At 40.5% G+C, this 16,242-nt stretch overlaps 1 protein-coding gene across 3 annotated transcripts; it reads right to left on the bottom strand.

Moving 5' to 3' along the window:
* Positions 1 to 5,466: 5,466 nt before the first annotated feature.
* Positions 5,467 to 14,772, bottom strand: LOC310941057 (beta-1,3-galactosyltransferase 1-like). 3 transcript variants are annotated; one of them, XM_083906132.1, is made up of 6 exons: positions 14,563 to 14,772; positions 14,000 to 14,217; positions 12,823 to 12,848; positions 12,686 to 12,749; positions 9,698 to 9,949; positions 5,467 to 8,937 (listed from the first exon to the last, which is right to left on the bottom strand). In XM_083906132.1, exons 3-6 carry the CDS (start codon positions 12,831 to 12,833, stop codon positions 8,338 to 8,340), a joined length of 927 nt encoding a protein of 308 aa, XP_083762258.1. In that variant the 5' UTR covers positions 12,834 to 12,848; positions 14,000 to 14,217; positions 14,563 to 14,772; the 3' UTR covers positions 5,467 to 8,337. The 3 variants fall into 3 exon arrangements, with proteins under 3 accessions (XP_083762258.1, XP_083762256.1, XP_083762257.1); XM_083906130.1 differs by having other exon boundaries at positions 12,686 to 12,848; XM_083906131.1 differs by having other exon boundaries at positions 12,686 to 12,848; positions 14,000 to 14,212.
* Positions 14,773 to 16,242: the final 1,470 nt, after the last annotated feature.

Here is a 16,242-nt window from a genome sequence, read left to right as displayed (position 1 = left end):
TCTGGAAGAGAAAGATCGAGCAGAGAGACATAGTGAAGTTGTTTTAATAGGCTGGCTGAGCACTTCACCTCATCACCCTCGGTGTCTCCTTATCTGTTTTAATCATGGAGGAGCCACAGAGCGTGCGGTTCAAACTTTTATAGACACAAAATACAATGACATTTAAAAAAGGTTTTTTTTTAAGTATTTTTTGGACTCTAAGTGTAAGGTTATATAATAATTGAAACAGAAATTGGTAATTTCTGTATGACAAGTTGTAAAAAAAAAAAAGTTAAAAAAGAATTTGCATTCACACCTTTAAAAGTGGCATTATTTGATTAATATGCTCTGATGCCCCAGTGTGTCCCAGCACACTTTCCTCTTCTTCTTTCATTCACCTTCTTTTCTCTCATTTGCCTGCTTACCACATGGGAGCGCTGTTGCTTACATTTGCATCTTACTTAGATCACTTCTCACTTAAGACTGTACAGACATTAAGTGAGAAAAAAAACAAACACCAGAAGTGGCTGCTTCCTATTGGAAAGTGGTCTTAATGTGCAATACGCATGTCTTTGTGTAAGACTTTTAAAGAAGTCATGTTTTGCACTACGTCTCATTGAAGAAAGACTGAAAAGGATAATTATGCCAGACAAACAATATATCTCACATAATTGGGGAAACAATGATTTAGAAGGCATATAAGCACACACTGAAAACACTTTTATGCTCACCATTTTTACTGAAGATACACAACCCAAATTAAATGGCTTTTCTTCCACCAGCCTTGAAAGCACACAGTTAAACAGACAGACAGACAACTTTATTAAACCCTTTGGGAGGTTTCCGCAGGGAAATTAAAAGCTCCAGCATTCACACACAGCACTGTTTAATTAGAATATTTTACAGGAGACAGGAAAGAAAAACACCCCAGGTACATGACACCATAAAATATAAATAAAATTTAAGATAAAAAATATAAATGTGCATACATACACACATAATACACACACATATTGTACACACACACACACACACACACTGTATATACTGTACATACACATATACATTCATACATATACATATATACACATACACATTTCCATACAGTGCATACACACAGGTACCCCATATTGTCCAAGTGTTTATTGCACATGTTTTGTGAGTTTTGGTTGTGGTTATTGCATGTTCTGTGAATTGTGATAAATGGACAGTTGTTCAGTTCTCACTGTTTGTTTAGTGTCCCCTTTTCCACCCCAGTGGGAAGTTATAGTTTGATAGAAGGATTACTCTTCACTCCATAAAGGAGAGCTTAAAGGAGCTACTGGAAGGTGTTATTATCTAACTTGTGAATGAAATATTTGCAATTTGATTGTTTTGGGTGACATCCTCCACACTAGCACACTAGCAGCAGCTTTAGGCAGCTATGGTAGGGTCCTATGAAATCCGTATTATTTTTTTTTAGAATTCCGTTTTTACCTTATACACTTACTTTACTTTCTGTGTGCTTTGTGTGTCACTGAATGAAATGTCCATTAATGAAACGCAACATTCTTCTTGAATCGGCTGACTTATCAATTGTTCAACTGTTTTCACTTTAGTTAAAACTCCCATAGAGTGGTCCTATAGTTCATATATGTGAGTTATGCAGGTCTACATAAATTAACTTGATTTTATGGTCAAAAACCTCCTAGTTGCTGGAAACAAGCAACTCACTGAAGCTGTGGTGTTTCAGACTGAAATCTCACCCCCCAGGGCTTCATAAACGAGGTAATGGTGCAGATACACGCCAAAGAAACAGAGTTAATAGGAACTTCTGGTCTAGGTCTGCTTTAATCCTGATTAATTAATCGGCCAGTGAATCTTTTTTTTTTTTTTTTTTACCAGTGGCCAGTGATCGATGATCTTTATGACCCGGAAAGAGTACAGTCGCGATGAAGTGCGGTGGATCCGTGAAGATCTTAGTAAAAAGTGGTGACAGACTCTTAAGAGCAGAGCGCACTAATCATTGTCTTCACTCCATGGTCTCAATCTTTGTGTAGAAGATGCTTTAATGCTGCAATTAAGGGAATGACCGATTCATCAGATGAGCTGATCTCTTTAGTTAACTGATCAAAGAGAGAATGTTCTCTGGTGTGAAGTGAATGTGGCCGGGAGTTTAAGTTTTGCTTTTGCGCAAAGAGACTTTTCACAGTTTAATAGGTGCTGTTCCACAGCAGGAGATGAGGAGATGCCACGAATGAACAATGAACCTTTCCCCAGACAAACGTTCCTTCTCCTCACGATGACAGCATTTCAGTCACATTATGTCAATTTCCGCAATATTCCACGTTTTACATTCAATGCCATTTGTATTAGCCAATTCCACGATTCCGCGGAAATCATAGGGCCCTACTATAGGCAGCAGCTATAGGCAGCTGGCAACATAGGGAGCCGTAGTCAGCTATAGGCAGCAGCTGTCGACAGCAATTATAGGCAGTTGGCAACAGTAAGCAGCTGTATGCCGCAGACAGCAGTTGTAGACAGCAGCTGTAGGCAGCTGGCAGCATATGTAACTGTAGTCAGCTATAGGCAGCAGTGAAGTCAACAGCCATAAGCAGCAGTTAAAGGCAGCTATAGGCAGTAGCTGTTGGCAAAGACACACCCACACCATCACACGCAGATACACACTCAAGGAGGAGAGAACTGCATGTGACCCAGTTTAGCTCCTTACAGTTAGTTAGTGAAAAATGTGACGAGAGGGTCAATGGTCTGAATCAGCTCGATTTTCAAGTATAATCTGTTACTGCTAGCTTTTCCAGATTGACCAACTGTACATCTGTAATCATGTTCAACTCACATAGATACAGTGTGGATATGAGGTGCCTTTTATTGCGCTGATTGTTTAATCCCTGCTGAAAAATCCAGTAGAATACATTAGAAAAAAAAACTAATGGTCTAATAGGAATTGGGAACCCTATGAGGAATCTACGGGTCCCATTAGGATGTAAACCTATTAGGAAACTAATGGTCCCATTAGAATGTATTATCATTAGAAAGCTACTGGTCCAATTAGTATCTAAAACTATTCAAAAAACAAACTGAGAAACCTACTGATGCAACAGAAATGATAGCAGTCCTAACACTGGGCACCAGAGACATGTCTATACATAAGTGTAATTGTGTATGTATTCTGATATTTTCCCCTCTAAATTGGGAACAGGTCATATGGGGTGTGACAACTCATTACAGTTTGTGATTTTAATTACATTTCTTTCAGAACATGAACCATCAAGACCGAAGTTAAAACATACTGAACAAATATAAACAGACCCATATGGGAGGGAGGCAGGGACAAAGGAAGTGGGGTGTAGATAGCACGACAGCACTAAAACAAGCACCACGACCCCACCAAAAGAACCTTCCAGCATCTCTGGAGGGAAATGAAGTTGAGGGTCTGCAGGGATAGCAGTTTACTTCAAGTGCTGAGAGTCTTTTGTTTTTCCCTGGAGAGGAATAGAAAAAAGAGACACAAATATTTTAGTCACAGCCTGAATTTCAAGCAATGGGAATTTCAAGAACATTTCAAGACCTAAAGGGGAAGTATTGTTTTTAGCACCCTGGACTCTATTTTCCCATCTTCTTTTATGTAAATGAGTGGTGGAATTTTCAATATATATATATATAGATATATATGCATATGTATATATACATATACATATTCATACATATATTTCTAGAAGCTGGAGCTGTGTTTTAAAATGACAATGCTTCAATGTTATCTGTGTTCAACATTAGGGCTGTAACGATACACAAACTCACAATTCGATTTGTATCACGATTTTTGAACCACAATTTGATACATTCCATGATTGTTTAATTTTAAAAAACATTTTATTTAAACAACATTTAATTATATAGCAACTTAATGTAACATTTAATAACACATATTTTGGAACACACAGACTGGGATTAGTCCCCAAAGCATGCTGGGAAGTGTAGTTCTTCATTAGAAGCAGTTTTGTTCCAGTGGAAACAACTTGTTTTGATAAACAGCAAAGGTAAGACAACATTTCCGCTTGTATTTCTTGAAAGTCAGTTGTTATTTTGCTCTTATTTTGGGGCTGGGTCGGTGAATCTTGTTCGCAGTGATAAAAATGGTACCGTTAGAATCTGTGAATTCTCCGCTGTTTACATTTATAAAGATTCTGATCTTTCTGTGGGTATGCAGCATGTCTGTTTTTGTTAAAGTTAGACATGGTTTTATGACGCTTTTGTCGCTGCGTCTGACGCTGCCCCCGGTAGCGGGGACATCAGTAAAGAAGAGATTAACGATTAAAAATGTTTCTTTCATGTGTACAAGGGAAGCTATGCCTATGCTAATAGCACGCTAACTTTCCATCTGAAGACTAGTGCTCAGGAGAGAAAGAGTTTTACCTTGCTGCTGAAGTCCGATCCACACGATGAAGAAGGTCTTTAAATCCGTTTATAGTCACTGGTAGAGATAATATTCACTGATAATAGCTCCTCAAACGTCAATGACAACGAGAAGTCTAACTGGTAAACAGAAGACTGAAGGAGGCAGGCGTAAACAGGGGGTATTTTATAAACGACCTGCCCAGGTAGAAAGTGACCAATCACAGACTAGAAGAACATCTCCAATGTTCTAAGTGTCAAAACTAGGACCGCTCGTGGACTCGCAGTCATCAAAGGGCCCTCACTCCTCACACCTAATCCCCATATTGCATGTTTTTGGACTGTGGGAGGAAGCCGGAGAACCTGGAGAAAACCCACGCACACACGGGGAGAACATGCAAACTCCTTGTTCCAAACGGGGCTCAAAACCAGGAACCCGGGTCTTCTTGCTGCAAAGTTATAAGAGTTTTGTTCAAAATCAGAATGTTCGCCAACTTTGGCGCCCCCTATCTCGTACACATTGACCTCACCAAGTTTGAAGGTGATAGCACAAAAGCTCTACGACAAGGTCGTTCAAATACCAAATGTAATTCTGTCTGCTGTCACCAGGGGGCCTTGTTTCCGAAATCGGATTTGCAAAGTTATAACAGTTTGGGTTTTTTCGTGGCAAAAATCCGACTCTGCACCCTGGCCATTGGAACACCGTTAAACAATGGGTTATCATATTCAACACGCATCATCGACCATGTGTTTTGAGTATTTTCACCAATTTTGAGTTGGATACAAACATCTCTGTAAAAGTTATTCCTGAAATCGTAAAGAAATGTTTTTTTTGGTATATTTTCTGTCACCACCAGGAGGCGATGTTTTTAAAGTTGCTTGTTTTTGCAAAGGCGTCTTCAGCAATGGTCCATCATCAGTTATCTCAGTTTGGTTCAGATCAGACCCTTCATTGCAAAGTTACAATAGTTTGGGCCATTGGCCCTGGCACATTAGTGCCCGGGCCCTAATAAAGGCAACACAGCATTTTTTGTCAAAACTTCAACACATAATACTTTATTTATATAACAGAAAACTGTTTAACAACGATTACATTATGGTCAGACAGCGAGTGTTGTAACCAGTGATAGCCTTTACGGATCATGCCCAAAATGTAATCACTTGTTCCTGGTTCCATTGCCGACATTTCCTGACTTTTCGAGTTATGTTGCTAACTAACAGACAGACAAACACACTCTGGCGAAAACATAAACCTCCTTGGCGAAGGTCAATAAAGAACCTGACACAGGTGAGGTGCCATCAGAGGATAGCCACTGTCCCAGATAAAGGCCATTTATCATACATCAAATCACACTTAACACAACGTAACATTTTGCCAAATGAATGATTAACATCCTTACACTGTTCACTTGCTGATATGAAACCTCAATTTAACACATCATGTTTTTAGTTGAACACAAATGACTCAAAGCAGTTTGTTGCACAACAGGCGTTAAAAAACAGCATTTTTGGTTAAAAAATAAGGCAATATGCTACTTTACATTCAATGGGTATTTTGCAGAGTAAGTAAGTCTCAAGTCTTAACCTTGAAGTCTCAAGAAAGTCCAAAGTCAATCGAGTCAAGTTGAGTCGTATGGAGATTGAAGATGAAGTATTGTTTTGTCGGTCATGAACGATTCGTTCGAAAGACCTGATCTTTTGAGTGAACAAACTGGGATCACTTCATGAACTGATTTGTTCCTCTCTTAGGTCAGTTGAGCTCAGCAGCGAGCGTGGCGGCCCGGGAGTGGAACTGCCGTGTTCTGTGAATCACTCGTGAAGTCGTTCGCCCGGCGCCGTCACTCACTCGTGAATCTTTGGCAAACGGCGCCAGTGAACGACGCCAGCCAACGTGCGCCGAGCGGGGAGGGAGGGACTAGTAAGAAGAACTGTCTGCCGCTCTCACTCACTCCTGGAGGATGTGATTCGTTTGCGCTGTCACTCACTGACTCACTCATGAATCTCGAACGTACTGACACAGAGAACTGTCATGGAGGAGGACGTGAATCACTGAATCATCTTGATTTGCGAACACAGAACTGTTACGGATTCATATCCTCAGCGAAACAGTCGCTGTGGCGGCGCTGCTGTGTGTCTATTGTAGAAGACTTTTACAGAAACTGGTGCAAACTTTGCGTCCTTTAACACCATTAACACATAGTAATGAGAGGAGAGGAGACAGAAGAGAGACTCACCAATAGCTGCAAGATTTAAAATAATAACAAATGTATATGTGCATATTAGTATTATCCTCTTTGTGCCTCTATAATAATACTAATACTAAAAATAATAATAATAATGATACTTTTACTTTTTATTTAAGTATTATTATTTTGTATTATCATCATCATTATTATCATTATTATCATTATAATGATGTTTTGCAATTAAACTGTACTTTTATATCAAAACTTGGGAGGGAGGAGGAGTCTGTCAGGACAGGCGAGTGCAGTCAATCACTCACTGACCCACGAACGTACTGACACACAGAGAACTGTGGCTGAAGACGAGAATATCGTTTGCGAACGTACTGACACAGGAGAACTGTGGCTGAGGACGTGAATCTCCTTCGCAAAAGTACTGACACAGGAGAACTGTGGCTGAGGACGTGAATCTCCTTCGCAAAAGTACTGACACAGGAGAACTGTGGCTGAGGACGTGAATCTCCTTCGCGAACATACTGACACAGGAGAACTGTGGGCCGAGGAGGTGAATCCTGTTCGCGCTGTCACTCACTCACTGACCTGCGAACGTACTGCACTCAGGGAGGACGTGAGTCATGTAGCAGGGCACTGGGCTCCTGCTAAGCACTGAATGATTCGGTGAACAAATCATTTTCATGAATGGATTCTAGGGATTCAGTACACTCAAATGAACTGCCGATCCCATCACTATTGGCGAGTTGAATAAATCAAGTTTGTTTTGAGTCGCAGCCGTGAATCATGTTCGAACTGAATTGTTTGGGGAAAATGACCTACACGTACAATGTAATGCGTGAGGATCAGCGCCATGAGCACAACACAAAGCTGTTCCTCCATGTTTATCAGAAGTGGTGTGTTAGTCTGGTTCCGGTGCCCGATGGTCTTTGCGGTCTGTTTTGGTTCGTTTCGCTACATTGTAACATTTTTCTGACTGGTGCGGACCAAACCAACCGAACTATAGGTTCCGAAAGCGCCCCCAGAAATCCCGGGTGTGTGTTAGCTGCATTGCCACAAGAACACAACATTTTCACCCCCATAAAATATTGAAATTATCAAAATGTCACACCAAAAATATGCAAATCTGCATATCTGCTTCACAATCTGTGAAAAGAGTGGATGCCAAAAATAGCATAAAGGCAGGTTTGTAGCTGCTTCACCTATAAACAGTGGAATTCAGCCACTGTAAGATGAAGTGTTTTAGACACTTTAACACAGCAAATATTTCACTATAAGTCTGTGGGTTCACATACTCTGTGACTGGGGTTTACAATGCCCTACAATTAAGTTTTACAACAGAAGACTGTAGATTTTATCTGAGCAGATGAATCATCGGTTGACCATAAAGTGGATATTAAGTTAAGGCATTGGTCCTGGCATTTGTCCTTTGATGTGCGCCCTAGGGGAGACTGGAGGCTGAATGGCTAACCGAAGGCATAGGATGATGTAGGAAGAGGAGCAGGTAACCTTTATTAAGTGTGTTTTTTGCTCAGGAGAAGTTAGAGCTTTTTGGGAATCTGGCCCGATGCTCTCCCAGGTGATCTGCAGCGCCTGGAATTGACACTTGACTTGTAACAGAATAAAGATCTCTTTGTTTGGTGAAAAGTCTTGTGTCACGGTCAGTCTCATTCTACATCATCATCTCATCACCTGGTGTTCTGAACAAGAAGGAAGCCTGACTAAAACGACAAATACGGCTGCAGAGTGAGTAAGGCACAGGCAGAGGTGTTTAACAGCCTTTTTGTAGTTCGGTCTGATACATTCCCCACACATCCTGAACCTGATCAGAATTCAGTAGAATTGTTGCAATGCCATAGGTCCAGTAACAGCCAAATTTAAAATAAGGCATCCCTTGCTTAAATAAACCATGTTCAGGAGGATCTGTCACTGATATTCCTAGGTGTCTCATGCACAGCCCCACATACACATCTTCAATGTAAAGAGCTGGGACGTGCAATGATGCCTCCTGTATCTTTTGGGGTAAATCCATGGAGAACACATAGCCCAGGCCCAAAGCATACGGTGGGTAAACTGGCTCAGCGAAGGCAGACACGGGCAGAAACCACTTTGAGTTAGGGTCTCGGAGAACCACAGCTTTCCTTGCCACCATTCCTGTCATGTAGAGATGCCTGGGAGCTTTATTGAGCATGTCAACAAGGTTGTGGACATTGAGGAAGATGTCTGAATCAATCTTCATGGCGTAGGAGGTTTTGGAGCAGTGGGATCTGAGCCATTCAAACATGACCATGGTTTTGATGGTGAGGTTACCGTAGCTGTCCACAAAGTCACTCTGGAGAATGTCATGATGTCTCTGGCTCTCCTGCAGGACCTCGATAAAGAGAGATGGACATTTTGTGTTAAGTGTTTTTGTAGAAACAAGAGAGCAACCAGTTGTTTATCTATACAAACCCCGGAAAATATAGTGCTCATGTGGAGTCATGTTTCTGGGCACATATACTCACAACCCTTTTAGGTCTGGTTTCCTGGCCTCCTCAGGGAAATATGCAGCTCATTAGAGCTAAATGCTCTACTTTGTTCACCATCCAGTAGCTAACTGTCTGCTGCTTGGTGCAGGTAGTGCACCATGTGTTTATCAGAGAGGTTTTTTTTTGGGCTACAAACAGCTGCCTGCTGCTGCTATGAACAGCTTTGATTAGAGAGGTGAGACTAAAAGTTTAGCTGGCTGGAAAACAACAGTAAAATGTGGAGAAAAACTCTGTACGGCTGAGAGTGCAAAATTGTGTTTTTCGTCACTTCCAAACAAGCAACTGCACTTCTCCAGTGTATCATTCTGAAGATGTTTACTTGGTCTTTGACTGTGAATGAAACAGAACTAGACAGTGCCTCACTACCTTCCTTCCTGTCTCTGCTCTAAATACATATGTGGTTGTTGTATCGTCTGAAGCATCTGCTGCAGCTCATTCCCTTTTTCTGTATTGTTCTGTAACTGTAAGAAAGTTAATGCGCTTTGATTCTTCTCCCAATTAACCCTTGAAACATTTGTTCTTCTCTTCTGGGCCTGGGACATCGCGTTGATTTATAAAATTGAAAAGGACACCAGTATATTTCATAAATTAGAATATACTCACTTGCTCTTTGAGGATCTCTGACTCATCTCCATCTCTGGAAAGTCCCAGCAGGAAGTAGTGGCTCACTACGCGGCCCAGCACTGTGGTTTCTTTGCTCCACGTGTTGCGAATGACATCACGGGCCACTTTGTCGTGAGGTGCAACTGGTATAATAAGAACCAAGAATGGGTTTTCTTTCGAGCATCTGTCTGGTTCGTCCACTATGAAGTGGTACTGGTGCGGGTATGCCACAAAGCACTGGTCAGTTGAGACCTGCAAGCAGAGGAGGTTGCTGTTTGACTGTTTTATTTACTGTCTTGTTTATAACAGCAGTGTGAAACAGTAAACAAGGAGAAACAGTGACAGAGCTGGATTTATACTAAATGCAAAGGTTAAGCAGAAGTACCACTTACTAATGCCTGATATATGTTATCAGGTTGATGTCAAATTGTATGACTGCATTTCTTATTTGATTTTGAAAAATATAGTGATTGTGATAAAGTGGTGAGAACTTCCCAGGTTTATAAAAACTAGACATACAACCAAGTAGCTGCGACTAACACTTATTTTTAATAATGAGTATGTTATTTTCTTGGTTAATTTATTATTTATTGGTTCCAAAAAATATCAGATATGAAAAATAGAAGCATAAAAGATAAATACTCAAACCTGTAAACTGAATATCAAAGTTGCTGGTGTTAATTCATTAAGTCATTGTATTTGTTGCAGCTTTACAGTCAGCGTATTAAAGCATTGGATGTTGTGGGAAATAGGGTTGTCAAACTCAAATACACAGTGGGCCAAAATGTAAAACTTGGACAAAGTCATGGGCCGACATTGATATTTATTGAATAATATTCTTCCAGATAACAATGAATATTTTCATAAGGGTCCAAACAAGTTTTGCATTGCTTTACAAACCCCGCCTGTGGAAACAGATACGCATGGGGGTATGTCCAATGGAAATATAAATATAATAATAAATACAAATCCAATTATGTGTCGCTGCTAGCAGTCACACTGCATTGTTTTGTTTAGATGCTACATGATGGTATTAGCATTCTGCATTTTTTGACATACATTAAATACAATTCTGAAGTTTTATATACTTGTTTTTAAAATGATTACCACCTCACTAGGGTTTGTATCAGTCTGGGCACCCCTGTAAATGTTCATGATTTTCCTTTATAAATCATTGGTTGTTTGGATAAGAAATTTCATATTAAATATATATATATATAATATAGGAGACAAACAAACAATAAATAAAGTTTATATGATTTACAGAAAGTGTGCAAGAATTATTTAAACAAAATTAGGCATGTGCAAAAGAAACATTTTGTGCATCCTCCTTTTGCATAACAGCCTCTAAACGCTTCCTATAGCTTCCAATTAGAGTCTGGATTCTGGCGGAAGGTATTTTGGACCATTCTTCTTTACAAAACATCTCCAGTTCAGTCAGGTTTGATGTTTTCCGGGCATGGACAGTCCGCTTTAAACCACACCACAAATTTTCAATAATATTATATAATATTCACTAAGATGGCCTTTCCAGAACATTGTAGTTGTTCCTCTGCATGAATGCCTTAGTACATTTTGAACAGTGGGTCATTGTCTTGTTGAAATATCCAGCCCCGGCGGAACTTCAAATTTGTCTTCAGAGAAGATGGAGGCAAAGAGGAGAAACACAATTAAATACCCTTTCTCATGATTGGATTCATGAGATGTGTATGAAGGTCAAGGGTCACTGAGGTTACCAAAGCAATTTTGTGTTCCAATAATTAGTGCTAAAGGTACTGAAATCAATAAAATGACAAGGGTGCCTAAATGTATGCACATGCCTAATTTTATGTATATATATATATATATATATATGTGTATATATAATTCCTGCACACTTTCTGTAGATCATATAAACTTTATTTCACTTCTCAACTATCACTGTGTTTGTCTCCTATAATATATGTTGCAGAGATTCGATTATTTGATGAGTCAACCCAGGACAGAGTTTTCTGGAGTCAGAGATGAGTTAAGTTGAAAAGCTTTATTGAAAGCAGCTCAGATCTGAGGAGAACTGAGACAAATGCCGAACATAAACAAGTACGTCAACAGTCGGGCATCCTCTGTCAGCCTGTGAGTCCCAGAGTTCGGATACTTAAAGGTGCTTTCTCTTGATGATACATGGAGCTGACCTTGGGTCAGGCTCAGCGAAAAATATGAAGAGAAGAATTCTGTAAACAACAGGACTGGAGCCAGCGCTATACCGAGGTCGCTGTCGCGGCAGGCGCTGTCCTGAATTGTTTAGGCTTGTGCTTAGGAATGGGAGCGTGATAACTTTAGAGAAGGCTGAATAATGTATTTCCCTTTCAATATGTTTAACTGAAATTTCTTCTACAAACAACCAATGATTTATAAAGGAAAATCATGAACATTTACAGGGGTGCCCAAAGTTTTGCATACCACTCGATGCCAGTAGCAGCAAATCTGTCTCTTTTCCTTGTATTGTTTAAGCGCTCAGTTCTACATGGGTGGAGACTTCCTCACAAAAAGGAGGGAACCATCTGGAACAGAATGTGTTGTGCTACAGGGCACAAGTATGGTCTGGACGGGCTCAAAATGGATGTGTGCTGTCCACACAGAGCCTACTTAGACGAGAAGGTGGAAATAGGTGGATAACGAAATTTATGTCACGTGGATGGAACGCTCTACACTTATCTGACATTATTTATGCTTATGATTATGATGCTAATGGATTTGAATTACAATTTGTTATTTTTCCGCACGTACGCTAATTAGACATTACAAACCAGCAGTGAACACACGGAGCAATGGGATTCAAAGCCCCGTCCAGGGATTTGAACCAATGACCCTCCAATTAGTAGCCCAATTCCTTTCCTCTTTGTTTATTTAACCTAGACAACATTATTTGTGAGAATGTGAAGAGGTTTTTCCACAAATAAGATTTGTAAAATAACATGGACACAGGAGCCAGCAAATAATAATACTCACACTGCAGCCTTCAGTAGTCACATTGTTGTAAGTCCTCCAAAAGTTGGGCCATGATAATTCGGTGCTTGAAGTGTGAAAAATAAACATTAAAGTTCCCGTCAGGAGGAACAGCATCCAAAAAAGCAAACACCTCCTACCTCTTGTCCATGGAGTCATTTCACTGCTGGGAAAAAAAATGAAAATGAACATGTTTAATGACTGCAACCACAGGACAGAAATGGAACCAGGAAGCACTTTGCTAACAATGTCAGTGTTATTAATTAGTATTGATTTATTTGTAAATGTTTCGAGACAGGAAAAGGTTCCATTAGGATCTGCATCCATCAGAAATGACCACATCCCATGCTGGGCACTAAAATATTCATTATGACAAGTGTGATATATGTTGTCATTGAGTTTATATTGCTTTTTAAGCTTGTGATGACTGGACATGTTTTATGAGCACCATAAAAGTGCATCTACACCAGTCATTATCAACAAACCTTTCCATGACGCTGTGTCTCGCACTATAAGATCCACTTTGACAGAACTGAACAACTGAACAAACGCATGTATAATTCAGTGAACTCTTTTAAAATGTGCCTAATGCAGCAACCTCATATTTTCTGCCATTAAACTAATAATAATAATAATAACAGCTCTGCACTGTATTTGCCCTGAATGCACATGCAATATGAATTTACAGTGTTAAGAGGAAACCCCCGGTAATAAATATCCATAGAACATAAATGATACATACTGTGATTCATGTGTGAATGCACTAAAAAAAACATTTGTGTCACATAAGCCGATTGCATTCACATAATATATATAAAAAAATCGGGTTATCTCGTAATTATGACACAAAGAACGTTATGTCATAATTTACGAGATAATTATCTCATAATTACGAGATCTTTATCTTTCTCATAATTACGAGAGCTTTACATCATAATTACGAGATAAACAGATTTTTTTTTTTTATTATGGGAATGCAATTCGCCACCGTGCTCTTTAGACTTCTCAGAACAACTGGTCAGGGGAGTTTAGAGGGAGATAAACAAGAGTTCCTGAATTGGGTGTAAAATCTACAAGTGTGGCTGTATGGTGTGAAATCTATTTTGTTTCCTTGAGGTCGGAATACATTCATACACGAATGCCAACATTATCTACAGTGTTTGCGTGGAGTACAAACTCAACTGTCCCTGAACCATTTCGACAACAGTCAGACAGCATCTCCTATTACAAAGTTTCCACATGAAACACACACCCACACTCACACTGAGCCCTGAGTCACTGCATATTAAATAAACCAAATTCAAAATCCAAACTTACCATTTGGAAGCAGAACTCTCCAGGTTTTCCAAGAGGCAGAGCTTGTTTGCAGAGCTGACAGCTAGCAGCAAGCTCTCTCTCTCTCTCTCTCTCTCTCTCTCGCTCTCTCTCTCACACAGGAAATAATGAGGATGTGACTGTCTAACCGTCCGACTGCACTGTTTGTGGTGGAATATCCAAGACACGCACACCCGCCTCTTTCCCGACAGTCGACTGCTCTGCCAAGAAAACATTACATTACAGAATGACCAGATCAATGTTAACAAAGTTAAATATGAATACACACATTGGATTGGCTCTGACGCACGCACGCACGCACGCACGCACGCACGCACGCACACACACACACACAATGAAGCCTGATGTTTGTGTGCTGAGAGCATATGGGTTAGGGTCACCATTCATTCATTTTGACTCCTTTAATGATTATTGCAACACAGTTATACATTAACCACTCACCACTATTTTCAACATATGCATTTGTTGTAGCCAAAACTACAAAGCTAAAACTTAAAGCAGACCTAGACCGGTGTTTTTTTTTTAGTGTGCATCTGCGTCATTACCTTGTTTAAGAAGCCCTGAAGGTTCAAAACAAACAGTTCAGCCACTGCTGAGAACGCTGTGTTTTATTGTAATCTCGGGCTCAGCGAGATCTCTGAAAAAACCCCGGTCCGGTTACGTAAACAACGGTTCTCCTGAACAGCAGATCCCCCTGCTCCGGGCACATCCGGTAGCGTACATTGAACCGCAGAAGAAGCAGAACGTCCGTTGTGGAGGTGTTTCACGAGTGACAGTGTCTGACTCTGGGTCAAAATCATAAAAGGGACTGCGGCGGGGAGTCATGAAGAAGCTATTTTTAAACATTATTAAAGGTCACATAGAGTGGTCCTGTTGCATATATATGTTAGTTATGGAAGTCTACTTACATATATTAACTTGTTGTTGTTTATGGTCAAAAACCTCCTAGTTGCTGTGAACTAGCTGATAGAAATCCTCTTTTCTGACAGTATTTTTCTGCTGCGAGATTTCAGAGTGAACTTTAATCCCCAGAAGACAGAGTCTTGTGATTGGCCAGTACTATCCAGCACATCCGTTCTCAGAAGCGCAGCGCCCCCCTCTGGAACGGCGGATGCACTGCTCCTCATTATCAAAACATTGTTTTAACAGTGTTTAAAAATAGCTTCGTCACGACTCCCCGCCGCAGTCCCTTTTATGACTTTAAACCGGAGTCAGACCGAGAGTCAGAAGACACTGTTGCTCGTGAAACACCTCCACAACGGACGTTATTCTTCTACTGCGGTTCAATGTACGTAACCGGATGTGCCCGGACTACCGCCCGGAGCAGGACGATCGGTTGTTCAGGAGAACCGCTGCTTACGTAACTATTACGAGATTTTCAGTGATCTCGTTGAGCCCCGAGATTACAATAAAACACAGCGTTCTCATCAATGACTGAACTGTTTGTTTCGAACCGTCAGGGCTTCATAAACAAGGTAATGACGCAGATACACACCAAAAAAACAGCGCTAATAGGAACTTCCGGTCTAGTTCCGCTTTAAAACAATGTTTTGATAATGAGTAGCAGTGCATCCACCATTCCAGAGGGAGGAGCTGCGCTTCTGAGAGCGGGTGTGCTGAATATGTCACTTCCAGGTACTGGCCAATCACAAGACAGTTAGGAAGGCTCTACGCTGGCTGGCCAATCACAACACACTCTGTCTTCTGGGGGTGAGAGTTGAGTCTGAAATATCGCGGCTGGAGAACAGCGTCAGAAAAGACAGATTTCTATCGGCTCGTTTACAGCAAACTAGGAGGTTTTTGACCAAAAAAACAAGTAAATGTATGTAAGTAGAGTGCAACAGGACCACTCTATGTGAGCTTTAACTAACAGATTATATTCTACTCAGTGCAGAAAATACCTGTTGTCCAGCTGGAAACAAAATGATCAGGTGGTATAACTGAACCATTTGGCAGGGCACTTTCTCTCTGCTTATGTTCCTCCCACTTTCTTTATCAGCACATTGAACATTTCAGTTCGTCTATGGTGGTTTGATAGCAACAAAGTCAAGAGCGAGGCCACCTTCTTATCTCATATCTGTAGAAGCAGCAATGTACAACTATGTCCAGCCCCACCCGACCATGTTCATTAAAGTTCCCTCCGGAGTAGATGCTCGGAAATGTCTCATTATTAAAAAAAAAAAAAAAAAAAAACAAAAACTTTTTCCACGACACACATTATAAAG

Source organism: Microchirus variegatus (genome assembly GCF_963457635.1).
Source record: "Microchirus variegatus genome assembly, chromosome: 19".
Taxonomy (NCBI): domain Eukaryota; kingdom Metazoa; phylum Chordata; class Actinopteri; order Pleuronectiformes; family Soleidae; genus Microchirus; species Microchirus variegatus.
This window is presented reverse-complemented; position numbering and strand designations above follow the sequence as displayed.

Bases quoted from the DNA above. Each gene is read 5' to 3' on its own strand.
- LOC310941057 (XM_083906130.1), bottom strand. From the start codon at position 12,841: ATGACTCCATGGACAAGAGGTAGGAGGTGTTTGCTTTTTTGGATGCTG. The intron at 9,950-12,685 runs GTGAGTATTATT...CTCTGCTTGCAG, and splicing joins TGACTACTGAAGGCTGCAGT to GTCTCAACTGACCAGTGCTT. The intron at 8,938-9,697 runs GTGAGTATATTC...CTCTTTATCGAG, and splicing joins CAGAGATCCTCAAAGAGCAA to GTCCTGCAGGAGAGCCAGAG.